General features: G+C 34.8%; 1 protein-coding gene across 3 annotated transcripts in view; it reads left to right on the top strand.

The window, feature by feature from the left end:
- The window catches only part of LOC149802677 (H(+)/Cl(-) exchange transporter 7-like), a 92,286-nt gene that overhangs the window by 19,812 nt on the left and 57,544 nt on the right, over positions 1 to 14,930 (top strand). For all 3 annotated transcript variants that reach the window (XM_089952051.1, XM_089952052.1, XM_089952050.1), the window contains 5 exons: positions 805 to 914; positions 6,802 to 6,945; positions 8,128 to 8,211; positions 11,382 to 11,540; positions 12,194 to 12,304. In XM_089952051.1, coding sequence (XP_089808177.1) covers positions 805 to 914; positions 6,802 to 6,945; positions 8,128 to 8,211; positions 11,382 to 11,540; positions 12,194 to 12,304 — 608 coding nt within the window. The remainder of the gene's footprint in view (positions 1 to 804; positions 915 to 6,801; positions 6,946 to 8,127; positions 8,212 to 11,381; positions 11,541 to 12,193; positions 12,305 to 14,930) is intronic.

Here is a 14,930-nt window from a genome sequence, read left to right as displayed (position 1 = left end):
TTACACTGAATCTAAATAGCAAAAATTGTTTATATTTTTCATGGACTCATCTCAGGAGAAAACATGTTTGTTTGATTCTGAACATGACTTTAAAGGATGGCAAATACAGATGGATTTGGCTTTGTCGCCTTTAGCATTCAATTTAAAACTAAAGCATTTACCAGAACAGCTGTTTAAGCAATATTGTGAACATAAACCAGGCATATGCATTCAGTGCTATTACAAATATGGAGCATTGTTAAAAGTAAGAATTGTTCACACTGTGCTTTTAATAAGCTTAGTACATAAAAATATTGTAATTGAAAGGTACTCTCTGTCAGTATAGTTGTCTTTTTCTTCCTCCACACATTTTGCTGATGCTTAGTGGCTAGCATGTCAGAGTCACAACCAGAGTCATGTTCAAGTCCTACCATAAGAGTGCAATGTACTAGTTTCCTTTGCATTATATAACCATTATATGTTGATGCGGGATAAATCATCAGCAGTCAAACCATGCCATCATTCTAATGTTATGGTGGCTTTAATTGTGAATCTCACTGGTACGTATGCCCCACCACAACATTAGTGTTATCCTTGTCCATCTGTCAGCAACACATTGGTTAAGTTTTTTCATTTAGGTAATTTTAGGCACTATGGTGAGGCATCCTTGTTCCATCAACACCTTTTTAGTTATATTATTTTTCATCTGAAGTGGTTATGGGTTTTTCTGAATTTTCTACCTCTTTATGGAAGTGTTATTTTATTTATGCATCCATGCACTACACAATTGGGCTATCTTCTTTAACTTGCCTTAACTGTCTTAAGACATTAACAGATGTGCAGGGAAACTCTGTCTGGAAGTGCCATTTGTCATATGGATTGGATTCAATGTCATGATCGTCATGGTGGGATCTTTCCTTACAGTGTTTATAGCGGTAAAACTTATTTTTTAAAGTTTATATATATTTATTTTTTCCCTTCAGATTCAGATATACTCTATTTGGGCATGTGTAACATGCATCCAGATGTAAACAGTATAAACCCAGATTTGCTGCTGAATTGATTATATTTGTTCTAACTGTGATTTCATAAACAGCATATTGACTGCTGAGAGTGAGTCTGTGCTGTTTGTTCTGCTTATAATTTCTTTCAAACCTCATACAAACTGTGCTGACATATCTGGGTCTGTGCTGTTCTATCTATGATTCCATTATAAAATCATACAGACTGCACTTTGCATTCCTTTTTTTTTTGATAATTATTTTACATTTTGATGATATTGCACATGTCAGTCTTTTAAAATTCACCATGGTAAGTGTGAGGCAGGCTGCCAGTAATATACACACTAATGGGAATTTCATATGAGTTTTGGTAATATACATGTTTAAACATTTTTATGATATTTAAATAGATACACTTAATTGTGATAAGTTGTCATTCTTGCATGATGACCCTGTTCATAATGCTTTAGGGTTTTCTACATTCAGAATTTTTTTTATAGAACTGATCCAGTGTTTTCCAAGTGTGTTTTAGTGATTCTTCTAACCCATGTAAAAACATTGGTGTGCCGTCAGCTTACTGACATTATTAAATTCTGTTTCATTAATCTATATTCCTGTTAATCATTTGTATTTTCGTGGCATATTTCCTCAGATTTCAGAACATAATAGAAATGAATTTAATCCTCTTCTATGCAGCCTCTATGTATTTTTTTAAAAAATCAGATAATTGTCCATGTTGTAAAAAAAAATACGAGAGTGCCCTATTCTATAACAATTTAGTCCACTTAGGTATAGAACTTCCAAAATAAATTTGAACTTAAACAGTGATCATTATGTTGCCAGGCAAAAGTATCAAAAGTCATTTGTTGGAATTATACAGGGAAGATGTATTGCCAGGTGACAGTATCAAAAGTCAGTCATTAGAATTATACAGGGAAGTTGTTGCTTCTTTGTTTGAAATAAAATATCGTAGATAATTCAAGTGTTTTTACCAGTAAATCTACTTTGTATAAAACCTTTTTGATCTTCATGTATAGTGTCATCCATAACTTCAATTTGTTTGATATAAAAAGTGAAGACATTTATATATAATATTCAAAAGAGAGATGGGCCTCCAGTTTTTCAACATAAACAATTTTGTCAGGTTTATAATGCAGGAAATAACACATTGTGTTTGTGTTCTAGAAAATGAGTCTATCCTGTGTCCATTACATATTAACCATAAAATAGATTGTCCTAAATATTTCCCCAAAAAATACAAAAAAGTCAACAGTAAAGCCATGCAATCCAGGTGCCTTGGAATTTTGCATACTTTTGACCATTTCATAGAGTTCTTCAAAGGACAGCTCACGTTCTGTTTACATATATTTTCATTTAATTACTCCTGATTTTTTTCTTTGTTTCCAATTGGATTATCATCCATTTGTACATTTTAACAAAGTGTCACAAAAAAGGTTTTTGTTCTTTTATATCTTTAGCATTAGTAATTTCATTACCATGATCATCTATTAGTTTATTTATTGTATTATTTATAAAATTTATATTTCTCAAATGGATAATTATGTAATTTTTCTTCTAGATCAAAATATCTTCCTCTGGATTTTATCATCACTCTTTCCATCTTTATATCCCGCAATTTCTCTAACTCTGACTGTTTAATTACAAAATGTCTTTTTGTCTTGTTATTAATATTAGTAAAATTTTAATTATTTTTTTGCTTTCAAGTAAATTAAGTTCCATTTCAGTCAGTTTCAGTCAGTTTTTCTTTCTAATTTCATTATCATTTTGTCTGTATGTAGTAATCACATGTTCAAAAATTAATTTGACATAGCTGATGTATTTTTTATCTTTGATATGAGAATTATTAAATTAACAATAACCTGTGCCCCTTTATTGCCCATACAATTTAAGTCTTAAAACAACTCCAGAATGATAGGAGCCCCAAGTGGCCGAGTGGTCTAAAGCGCTCTCTGTTATTGATAACTGCCATCTCACCTCTGTCTGCGTGGGTTTCAGTCTTGGATTCAGCCAATGTGGGTATGTGAGAAAGTTTGCCAGTAGCTTCTCGTGGGTCGGTGGTTCTTTCTGGGGTTTTCCTGGGTTCTTCCTCCACCATTAGTACTGGCGGCCATGTAAAGCCTATAGTGTACTGAAAAATGGCATTAAACCCTACAACAACAACAACAACAACTCCAGAATGATAGTTTCTATATCCTGACAAAGTGGCCATATCTCAGATGTAATGTAATATTATTAGATAGCAAACAGTAGTCTGATCTTGCTTTCTGTTTAGCATTGCATCTTCTCTATTGTTACAGTTAGTGCCTTCCACTTTTGTTGTTGTTTATATCTATCCTGACAAAGTGGCCATATCCCAGATGTAATGCAGTGTTATTAGATAGCAAACAATAGTCTGATCTTGCTTTTTGTTTAGCATTGCGTCTTCTCTATTGTTACAGTTAGTGCCTTCCACTTTTGTTACTGTTTATACCCTGTCTATATCCTGACAAAGTGGCCATATCCCAGATGTAATGTAATGTCATTAGTAAACAATAGTCTGATCATGCTTTCTGTTTAGCATTGCGTCTTCTTTATTGTTACAGTTAGTGCCTTCCACTTTTGTTATTGTTTATATCTATCCTGACAAAGTGCCATATCCCAGATATAATGCAATGTTATTAGATAGCAAACAATAGTCTGATCTTGCTTTTTGTTTAGCATTGCGTCTTCTCTATTGTTACAGTTAGTGCCTTCCACTTTTGTTACTGTTTATACCCTGTCTGTATCCTGACAAAGTGGCCATATCCCAGATGTAATGTAATGTCATTAGTAAACAATAGTCTGATCATGCTTTCTGTTTAGCATTGCGTCTTCTTTATTGTTACAGTTAGTGCCTTCCACTTTTGTTACTGTTTCTCCAAAATATCAAATTCTTTTTCCTTCAGATTCTGAACAGTTGTGCTGGCATTACAATTACTGACTCTTATTGAATTTAAAAAATGTAGATCAGGGTCTAATACTAAATTTCAATCACCAACAATTATTATATGACTTTTTTTCAAAATCGTCCATTTTCAGTTTCAGCATTCTGTAAAAATTAGGATTATCATAGTTTGGGCCATATATTTTGACTAATGTAACTCTTTTCCATACTAATATCCATAATTATATACTTATCATGGGAATTTGTTTTGGATCAATGCAATTCAAAAAATCAACTCTTTTTAAAAGAAAACACACCACTAGATTTTGATGCAAAACTACCACAAAAAATGTCCTAATTTGTCTGTTCTTTTAATCACATTAAACATCAGTTTTTCATTAATATGGTTGTCTTGCAAATTTCTCATAAAATTGAATCATGTAAAATATATAAAGATTGTATCTTCCATCTTGAAATGTACTGTTTAATAAACATCCAAATTACACTTGTCCATATAATCAGAATTCTTCCTCCCATAAGGTGGACATTCTGGAAAATTCTGGAAGTTTAGACCAGTATAAGCAAGAACAAAGACCTTATCCACCCCCACCCCCCCAGCATCACAGACAAAAGTGCAGTAGCTGTCACCTTTTTTTGTGATGATACCATTTATATTAGTCTTTGGCAAAGCAGTAAACAGTAGTATTCTACCCAAGGATTTGAGTCCCAAGTCTTTAGGCTTTGAAGACACATTAATTCTCTCCAGCTAGAAGAGACTCTCCAGGGCTATTAGCCACACAGATCTGTTGTTGCTTTTGCACTCGACCATGGTGATGGAGCTCTCTCTAAGGTTTATTAAGGGCCAAGAGTTTGCTAGGCAGCTTAAGACGTAGACACTCCCTTCCACTACACTGAAACCTCTAGTCTTGGCAGTTAGCTGCAGAGTGTACAACCCTGCCTGCTGGGGCATCATGAGTGGGAATTTCCTTGGGGTCATGAGCCTGCCTTTCATTTGAGACACTGGAGACAATATCACTTAAGGCAAGGTCACTGATCACAATAGCCACACATGCATATCTTTTCTCAGCAGCCTCTTTCAGCCTGCTGAAAGAGGAATCTCTGTCTCCAGCAGCATTACAGTGCTTGCCAGAGACAGCTGCCAGAACATCTAGGCATGCATTATCTGTGATCATGGAACCATCAGCAGAGCTGCTCCATCTCTGCAGGGATGTTGCTCTTAATACTTAAAAGTTCTTATTTTTGGAGCACTGTTAAAACTTTCTTTGGGCTGATTCTCTAGCGACAGAGTCCCTTTTCAGAGTGTTCATTCCCTCCATGGTTTTCCAGGACCTCAATGATCGAGACACCAGTCTCTTGCATCTGCATCTTTCCCATTAAACCAGCCATGAAGAGGGGTCATCCTGACTGCTTCTGGGGCTGACAGCAAAGATCTTTAAAGCTTTGAAGCCCCAGTCCAAGATGTAACCCCAATTATAACCTCCATCTCATCCATCTTGCAGTAGATGGGCTCATTGGAAAGGCCCATGGAGAGAGTTTGTTGGTCTTTTTGCCCTTTCCATAGGAGGGTGGTGGTGGTGTGACACATGAAGATGTGACAGTGACCACTTAGTGGTCCTGTTCTGGTGACCGTTGAATTAGCCAGTGGAAATGCAGCTTTCAGACATCTGAAAGTGAATCAGATAATATGGTACGCATTGATACTCATCAATGTTACTGCTCAGTCTCCCAAACACAAATATATAAGACAGTGATTATTGTTATAATTAGTGATTATAGAAATAAAACAGGTCACCAGAACCTGACCCCAAAGCAGTCACTGTCAGATCTTCACATAGGACAGTGGAGTTCTGATTTTAATCATATTGTTGGTTAAGCCAAATTTATGATGATTGGGTCCTCTATTATAATAGAGGATTCCAGTTCAATTCTGATAAATCTTCCTCTGGCAAGGACCTCCCAAGCAGTTCCAACAGTTGAATCTGATGTGGTTAGAGGAAGAAATGCACTCCCTTTTGCAGAAGGTTGTAGTAGAGAGGGTGTTATGTGATCAGTCTCAGGGTTTCTACTCCTGTATTTTCCTGGTATAAAAAATATGGAAATCCTTGGATTATTGTCAACTTTTGTACCTTAAACAGGTTTCTTCTGAAGAAGCCATTCATGATGGAGACTGGGAGAAATGTCATTGTGATTTTAATTTGATGTTTTACAGTTCTGTGCTCCACTGTTCAGCCAAGCCTTTACAGCCAGAGCTTTTATCTGAGTAATGGGAGTATGTGCCATCAGCCTAAGGTGACTGGGAATCCCATTCCTCCAGTATTCTGAAGACTGGTTGGTTCATAATGACTTTTAGAGTCTCTCAGACTTACTGCTGGTCCATAATAACTTGGCTGTGCCTTTTACCAACCTAGAGTACTTGGTGCAGACCGGGATCTATATTGTTGGAAGTTGAGTTGACTTGTGAGTATAGGTCATACTCTTGGCAACACAGGCATTGATGTTAACTGTCTTTGGCATGAAAGATTACAGAGAATCCAGAGACCCCCAGTTTCGAATGGCTGATAACATAGCCTTTGCACGTAAACTAGTGATCAAACTACTGCAGCAGTATCCAAGCCTCCTTTGTGCCTTTTATGTGGTATGTACTCACTTATAAGGTGAGTCAAACTACAAGCAACAAAGATCCTGATCTGCCATAGCATAATGCACCTGCAGATCAGGGTCTGTGTTGTTTGTTCTATTGATTACTCCTTACAAACTGCACAGACCCAGATCTGCCAGCGAATTATGTGATGGCAGATCTGGGTCTGTGCAGTTGGACTCATCTTATGATCTAATATATATGGTATATTACCTAACTTTTAATATTTACTGTAACAGCCTGTAGCAGCTGGAAGTGGCATCCCGCTGATCAAGTGTTACCTAAATGGTGTCAAGGTGCCACATGTTGTGCGGCTCAAAACCCTAATTGTGAAGGTTATAGGGGTGATAGCAGCTGTGACTGGTGGCCTTGTTGTGGGAAAGGTAGGTAGATTTCAGAACACAACTTGTACCTAGAATGCATGTCATCATTGCTGACAAAATTTTAATCATGTAGCAACATCATGTGTTAGGTAATGGTTAAATGGGGGGGGGGAATATATTTCCAGTGAAATTTCGTGCATTTTAATGAGAAATTTTCCAAGTATTTAATACATATGGTGTCCTAATACTGAAAGTGTGGCAAAAATCATCAAACAGATCCAGTATGATATAAAGTACCTACCTCAGTGAAAGACCTACTCTGGTAGTTAGGCAGTATCCAAATTTGAACTGAGACAGCTTCACTTAACAGAAAGTTTACCATATTTTGTTATACCTTACAGGGGTAGGTTTTATCTCTGACAGCCCCTGTGATTGTTCCATGTTTCTGCAGGCTTAACGAACACTTTAATTTTTAGGACTACTTAACATTTTTGTGTAATACCCTTGATAATACTTGTAGACTGTGTATTACCAGAAATGACTGATTTTCCCTTAAACTATCATCCTTGTACTCCTTGTCAGTTTCAATTTCTACAAAAATCAAAACTTTTTTTTTTACAAATTTTCATGCATAGCACTTTTCATTCTGAAGTGACATTTTCACTCGGATGAAAAAAGAGAAAATTGTAAGATCAGGACTTGAATGAGTTATATAAAGTGAAATCTACTTAGGTGCCAAGTCCTATTATTTAGGCTCATCTGGGGCTCTGACAACTCTTATACAGGTGGTTGTCCAGGGTTTACATGTGGCTTGCAGTCTTAATGTTCATTGGCCTTTTGGTATCCTTCATTCACAGTTATTGATTGTCAGCAGGACATTTGTGCACATTGGAGAACTTATGAATAGTCAATCTTTTTAAACTGGGGGTGGTGGCCAAAACACACATTCAGTGATAATCTTTTTATGGAAAATTCAGATGTGTGTTATAAACAAATTAAAATGAAGTCTTCTGTTGCTATAATTTGTTTCCCAGATTATATTGATATGAACTAATCCATTTTCAGAAACATTGGCACAATTAGTTCTATCATCCATAGTTGATAACAAGTTTGCCAATCTGGTTAGACCCTGATCTGTCAGAAGTTTTTTAAATGGCAGATCCAGGTCTGTGTTACTTGTATTTTGATGCAGGTTGTAAACCTGTAAATACAATAGTATTTTTGTTATTGTCTCCCATACAGGAAGGACCCATGATTCATTCTGGTTCTGTCATTGCTGCTGGTATTTCACAAGGGCGGTCCACCACCTTCAAATTCAATCTGAAGGTAAGAAATACTTGTAATTTCATTTCACTGTTTTAATTATTTATCATTCATGGTCATAATTTATTTTGCACATCAGTGGAATATGTTAGAGCAGGGTTCAGAACTTGCCATTGTTCACAGCAGTACTTAAATCTGTAATCTGTAACTTTATATAATTTACTATCTTTCTTGGTTGTAAATAAAAGGCAACAATCATATCAATTGTATTATTGTTAATAGTCTAAATCTTTTAGTTACAATTGCAGTCAAATGTTTGTATATTTATCACCTTGAGAAACAGTTAGATGTGGTCTTTATGGGTGGGTGGTTTTTTGATTGCAGTTTGATTTATTGATTTGTATATCAGTTTTATAAAATGGAATTTTTGCTTTATGACATCTTTTGATACAAATGCTACTACTGTATATGCTACAACAGATTTGGTCTTAATCTATTTTAAATTTGAACATGTCAGTATTGTGTCCTTAAACTGTGTAAAATTAAAAGAACCTAAAAAAATTTTATGCAAAATAAACATCGTTGCTAAAAGTGTATAATTTTGAGGTACTTTAATCCCAGATATTTATATTGCCAGACTGCAAAGAAATTACTTCTCTACAGATATTTATATTGCCAAACTACAAAAAATTACTTCTCTACAGATAATTATATTGCCAAACTAGAACAAATTACTTCTCTGCATATATTTACATTGCCAAACTACACAAAATTACTTCTCTAAAGATATTTATATTGCCAAATTACAAAAAATACTTCTACAGATATTTATATTGCTAAACTACAATGAAATTACTTTTCTACAAATATTTATTTTGCTAAACTACAATGAAATTACTTTTCTACAGATATTTATATTGCCAAACTACATAAAATTACTTCTTTACAGATATTTATATTGCCAAACTACAAAAAAATTACTTTTTCTACAGATATTTATATCACCAAACTACAAAAAATTACTTCTCTACAGATATTTATATTGCCAAACTACAAAAATTACTTCTCTACAGATATTTATATTGCCAGGCTACACAAAATTACTTCTCTACAGATATTTATGTTGCCAAACTACATAAAATTACTTCTCTACAGATATTTATATTGCCAAGCTACACAAAATTACTTCTCTACAGATATTTATATTGCCAAGCTACACAAAATTACTTCTCTACAGATATTTATATTGCCAGACTAAAAAATATTACTTTTCTACAGATATTTATATTGCCAAACAACAAAACATTACTTCTCTACAGATATTTATATTGCCAAACAACAAAAAATTACTTCTCTACAGATATTTATATTGCCAAACTACAAAAAATTACTTCTCTATAGATATTTATATTGCCAAACTGCAAAGAAGTTACTTTTATACTGATATTTATATTGCAAACACTCGAAAAATTATTTTTATACGTTGAGAACCAAGGAGCATGAATGAACTGATTGAGGGCTCTTAGGTTGATGACAGTCCAGAGTGCCATTTGCCTTCTGGACCAATAAAAGTCTGGAATAAATCCTCAGATATCCAGTATGACCACCACAGTGGGTGTCTTGAAAACCATGTTGTCACCACTTGAAAATGGATGGTCAATTCCGCATTTGGTTTTTACAAAAGACTTATTTTTTTATGATGTCCAGTTGGTTCTGAATGAAAATGGTGCTGAGCTGGTATCCAATATAGCCACTTACTTTTGTAATAGCTACTCCTTATGACTGTATGGTCATATTGATGATGGGTTTTGACTAGAAGACTTTTTATGATGTCTGCTTGGTCCTGATGAAAATAGTGCCAATCTCAAATCCAGCATGGCCACCATGACAGCAGTCTTGCAAGTCTTGTTGTTGCTACTTCTCCAGATTGAATGGTCATTATCAGCATGGACTTTTTACTAAAAGACTTTTTAGTTTGACTGGTTGTTCCTAAAACAAAATGTTGCTGATCTGACCTCCAACATGGCTGCCTTGAAATTCTTGTTATCACTAATTCAGTCACTCTATGAAAATAAAGGAATAAATACTTTAAATTATTATTATTATTATTATTATTATTACTACTTCTCATAAACAGGTGACCATAATGGCACTGAGTTTTCACTTAAAGAGTTTTTATGATGGTGACTTAGACGTAAATGAAAATGATGCGGATTAGACAACACACAACATGAGTGCCAACAGTGGCCATTATGAAAATGTTTTAACTTCTAAACTTGTCAACATTGGTCTCACTAAAAGACTTATTATAATATGTAGTTGATCCGAAATGAAAATGGTGCCTATCTGACCGCCAAAAGAGGGACCACGAATGGTCTAAAGCGCTCTCCGTTATAGATCACTGCCATCTAACCTCTGTCTGTTTGGGTTCGAGTCTAGGATTCAGCTAACATGGGTATGTGAGAAAGCTTACCAGTAGCTTCTCGTGGGTCCGGGGTTTTCCCGGGTTCTTCCTCCATCATTAATACTGGCCACCATGTGTAGCATATTGTGTGCTGAAATATGGTGTTAAACCCCATAACAACTGACCACCAAAATGGGGTAGTTATCTTTTAAAGTTTGTTTATACTCTTGCCATCAATGGATGACCATTGCATTATGGGGTTTTCACTAAAAGATTTTGTATTTGTCAATAAAAGATTTTATATTTGTCTTCTTAGCAAGGTATGAATATGTAAGAAAATATTTTGTTACCAAATTTGGTTTGTTGGTGTTTCTTAAGAATATCTGAGATGGTTTCAGTGCTCATCAGTTGTTGAGAATAAAAGGGTAGAAACAGACCTATCCTAGACTAACTGAGATTCTTTTCAATACAGCATCAGTCCCTTTGAGGGTCACTTGTTTATTTTATTTTTAAATATTTTTATTTGAGTGGCAAAACACATACCAATTATTAAAATTCACTAGGGTAAGTTGAGGTAAGGTACTGGTAAAGTAGACATAGATGTTAATTTTACCTAATTTGTGGCATTATATAAAGAGAATAATTTTATGTTTAATTATATATCCCATTAAGTGTGAAAGTAGTCACTGTATCCATGATAACATTTTGTTCACCAACTGATTTCCACATTTTACCTTCTATTTTTGACAAAGGGTAGATCACAGTTTTAAAAACCCAGTGGAGAAATATTCAGTGTTTTTGTACTGAGTGAATGTTATATTTTTTCCAGATATTTGAGTACTTCAGAACTGACACAGAGAAGCGCGACTTTGTATCTGGAGGTGCTGCAGCAGGAGTGGCAGCTGCCTTTGGTTCTCCAGTAGGGGGAGTCCTATTCAGTTTGGAAGAAGGGGCAAGTTTTTGGAATCAAGCTCTTACCTGGAGAATTGTGAGTACCATTCCCAAGTAGCTTAGATCTTGGAATCCTGATAATCTCTTTTTACCCAGTGGAGCATAATTCCATTCAAGGGTCTCTTGTTTGTAGTTCATATAGTTGTGAACCAAATAAATTTATAAGGACTTGGCCAATCAGATTGTTGCAAATCATAGGGAAAAATTGGGAAAAAATTAATTATTCTTTCATGCGGTTGAGGTATTGCAATATCCTTAATAAGATGACTCTGAAAACTGTCACTTTTATAACTATAAATCAGTCATGAATGTGCAAGGTGCATTTTTCAGGTGATTTGCAATCATGCAGTCATGTTTCTTAGAATATGATTGGTTCTATTGCCTTATTTTCTACTTGCCCCTTATCTTTGTACCTGCCCAAATATGATGTCTAGTTTTGACAAACAAAGGAATCAACAGACAGATGTTTTGTAGTACCAGTTGTATTGTGATATATTAATTTGGTTTTGAATCAGCCAGTGCATGCCTATAGTTTATATCAAGAGTTCATTGCTTGACTGTCTGCTTAAATCAAGTTTTACTATGGTTTCTTAGGAGATAGGCCCTATTTTAATAAATCACTAACAACATTTTCAGCAATCAAAGGTGGGAAAGTCTTATGATTTGAAAAACTTGTCTTTTGAATTGCAGTTTTTTGCCTCCATGTTGTCAACATTAACCCTTAACGTCATAGCCAGTTACAGAAATGGACGTGCTATGGACCTTTCCTCACCTGGTCTGTTTAACTTTGGAAAATTTAATGTAAGTATTTACAGCATTTTAGTGTCAATAGCAAAATTTTCAAAAGCACAATATTCCTATGAATTTTTAAAAACTTTCAGATTTTTTTGAGGCATTTGGCAAATCATTTTTACTCTATGCCACTGAATAAGTTGCAATAGTTTTTATGGTGAATACTACAGTATGTTTATTATTACTGAATAAGTAATGTTTATGGTGAACACTCATTGTACTATAATGTTGCTAACCTAGATGGGGTAAACAATTCATCAACATATCAATTTACTGATAAAAATACCAATACTAGAGGTGGAGAATTGACACAAAATGATACTTATGTTAAGCAAGTTATTTTAATCTTCAGCAGTTGTCAGGAATTATTAGTCATTTGCCTTGTTATTCTTTAAATTGAGAATTCATCTGAGACAGCAGTTGTCAGGAATTATTAGTCATTTGCCTTGTTATTATTTAAATTGAGAATTCATCTGAGACAGCAGTTGCAGGCACTCATTTGTTTAATGAGAACAAAAAAGACTATTAACAACACTTACTTGCCCTCTACAAGTTAACACAATGTGACGTGGGATGTTGTCTATAATCTTACCCCTTCCACCACCAATTCCATGCTGATTATTTTATCTCAAGAGCATGTTCCTCATAAGACTGCTCCGGTGGCCTAGTTGTTAGAGCATCCGCCTTGGATGCAGGAGGTTGCAGGTTCAAACCCCGGTCAAGTCATACCAAAGGCATAAAAAATTGGTACTAGCAGCTGCCTCTCTTGGCACTCAGCATTAAAAGGTTACTGCTAGGACTGTTGGCCTGCTGTCAGGATAATGTGACTGGGTGGGACATCATGCTACGTGTCTGCGGCATGATGCCCCATTGCTGGACATCAAAATGAATTGCCACACTGTCGACATCATAGCAATATGACCGAATAATTGTTAAAGTAACATTAAAAATCCAAATCACACACACACTGTTCCTCATAAAGGAGGAATTCCAGATGTGTTCCACATTTGTAATAAAGTACTTTACTCATCATTTAATAGCTATTTTTACACAATTTCTTTATTGATTTGTATCTTATCTACTTTGGTAAAATTTTTGCTGCACTATCAGTGTTATACAGTGAAACATGTTTCATTGAATTCTCATTGGTGGTGATTGTTTGTTCCAGCCCAGGGTAAACATTAACCACCAATCAGAACTAAATGTAGCTTATTCACTGCATCACAGCATCAGATAAACTTTGTGCAAAAGTGGTCTTTAATTGATCTGTAAAGTACTTAAACCAAGATGATGCTGGGTGCATGAATCATGCAAAATTTATACAAATATAATGCTCTTGGAGAGCAGTGATGTGTGAGAACTCATGCAAATTAGTTAATTAGATATGAAAATGTACTTTTTGCAACATTAGTCCCACCAGGAGACATTTCATAGTGCTAGTAGCAATATCTGTTTTTCAGGTAGGCAACTATTTACACCTCAGAATTCTTCAGCTTAACGTGCATGGTTGTTAAACTAAGTGTGATTGGTATATTATAGCCTGGAACTATGGCTGATTCGCAGTGTCGTTCATCTTCAATGACAATTTCATTCGGCAACTACTGGATGATGATAATTATAGTGTCAACAATTTTTAAAAGTATAAAATGTATCAGATTGTTTTATTTTGATGACCTAAATGATGTTAAATACAAGTCTGATGCTCATGTTGGAGGGACAGAAATAGATAGCATACCTTTCAATCTCCCTTTTAGAATTATTTCAAAATTAAATGTAGAAAATGCAGAATACGTAGCCTAATTGTAATATAGACAATATAAAAAGTAGAATGGAATTTTCATTTCTTTTATCAAACAGTTTAACCCTGCAAGATCATGAACTACAAAACTATATAATATAACCCAATCAGAGTCAAGATAAACTGAATAAATAAGGATGGGAAAAGAATGAAAATAAGTAAAGGTATTTATTTGATCAAATAGCTCTGTCTGAACAAGCATTGATGGTCTTTAAAAAAACCTAATACAGCATTATAAAAGAGATGACAAATTTGGCATAATTATCAGTAAAGCACTGATTGAAGAGAGTGAAACATTGGCAGAGCTTATTTCTTTGAAAAAATCTTATTTTTGGAACAGAAGTATCCAAAAGATAATACCTCTGAGCTCTGGAAAATTGTACATAACAACCATAAAGAACAGTTTCCCAACATATTCAAGCTAAGCTAGCTATATATATGCCCCTTCAGACAGAAGACTGAAAGGAAAGCTTTCAGAAAATAACAATATTTATACACACAGAAGGAACAGATAATGCTCAGAAGGAATCAACAGATTAATGGTGACATCTTTTAATGATTGGAGCTAGAATAAAGGGAGATGACTATTGAAGTGTTTGGTAAATATTCCTCCTTCCCCTTCTTAGTTTGTTGACAAGGAGGGAGCTTCCCTTTAGATAAAATCCTGTCAGCATTTTTGTTTAAATCATACATGGGAACAAGTTTGGAATGTCTCTTTATGTTGAGATATTTAATACGTGACTGAACATGCCAACGAGATTAGCACAGAATCAGCAAGGCAGCAGATTTCATAACTGCACAAGTTTGTCACCTTGCATACATTTTTTTTTTATATAG

This window comes from Sinohyriopsis cumingii, chromosome 3 (genome assembly GCF_028554795.1).
Source record: "Sinohyriopsis cumingii isolate HCF-2022 chromosome 3, ASM2855479v2, whole genome shotgun sequence".
NCBI lineage: Eukaryota > Metazoa > Mollusca > Bivalvia > Unionida > Unionidae > Sinohyriopsis > Sinohyriopsis cumingii.
Note: the sequence above shows the minus strand (reverse complement) of the source record. Positions and strands in the feature narration are given on the sequence as shown.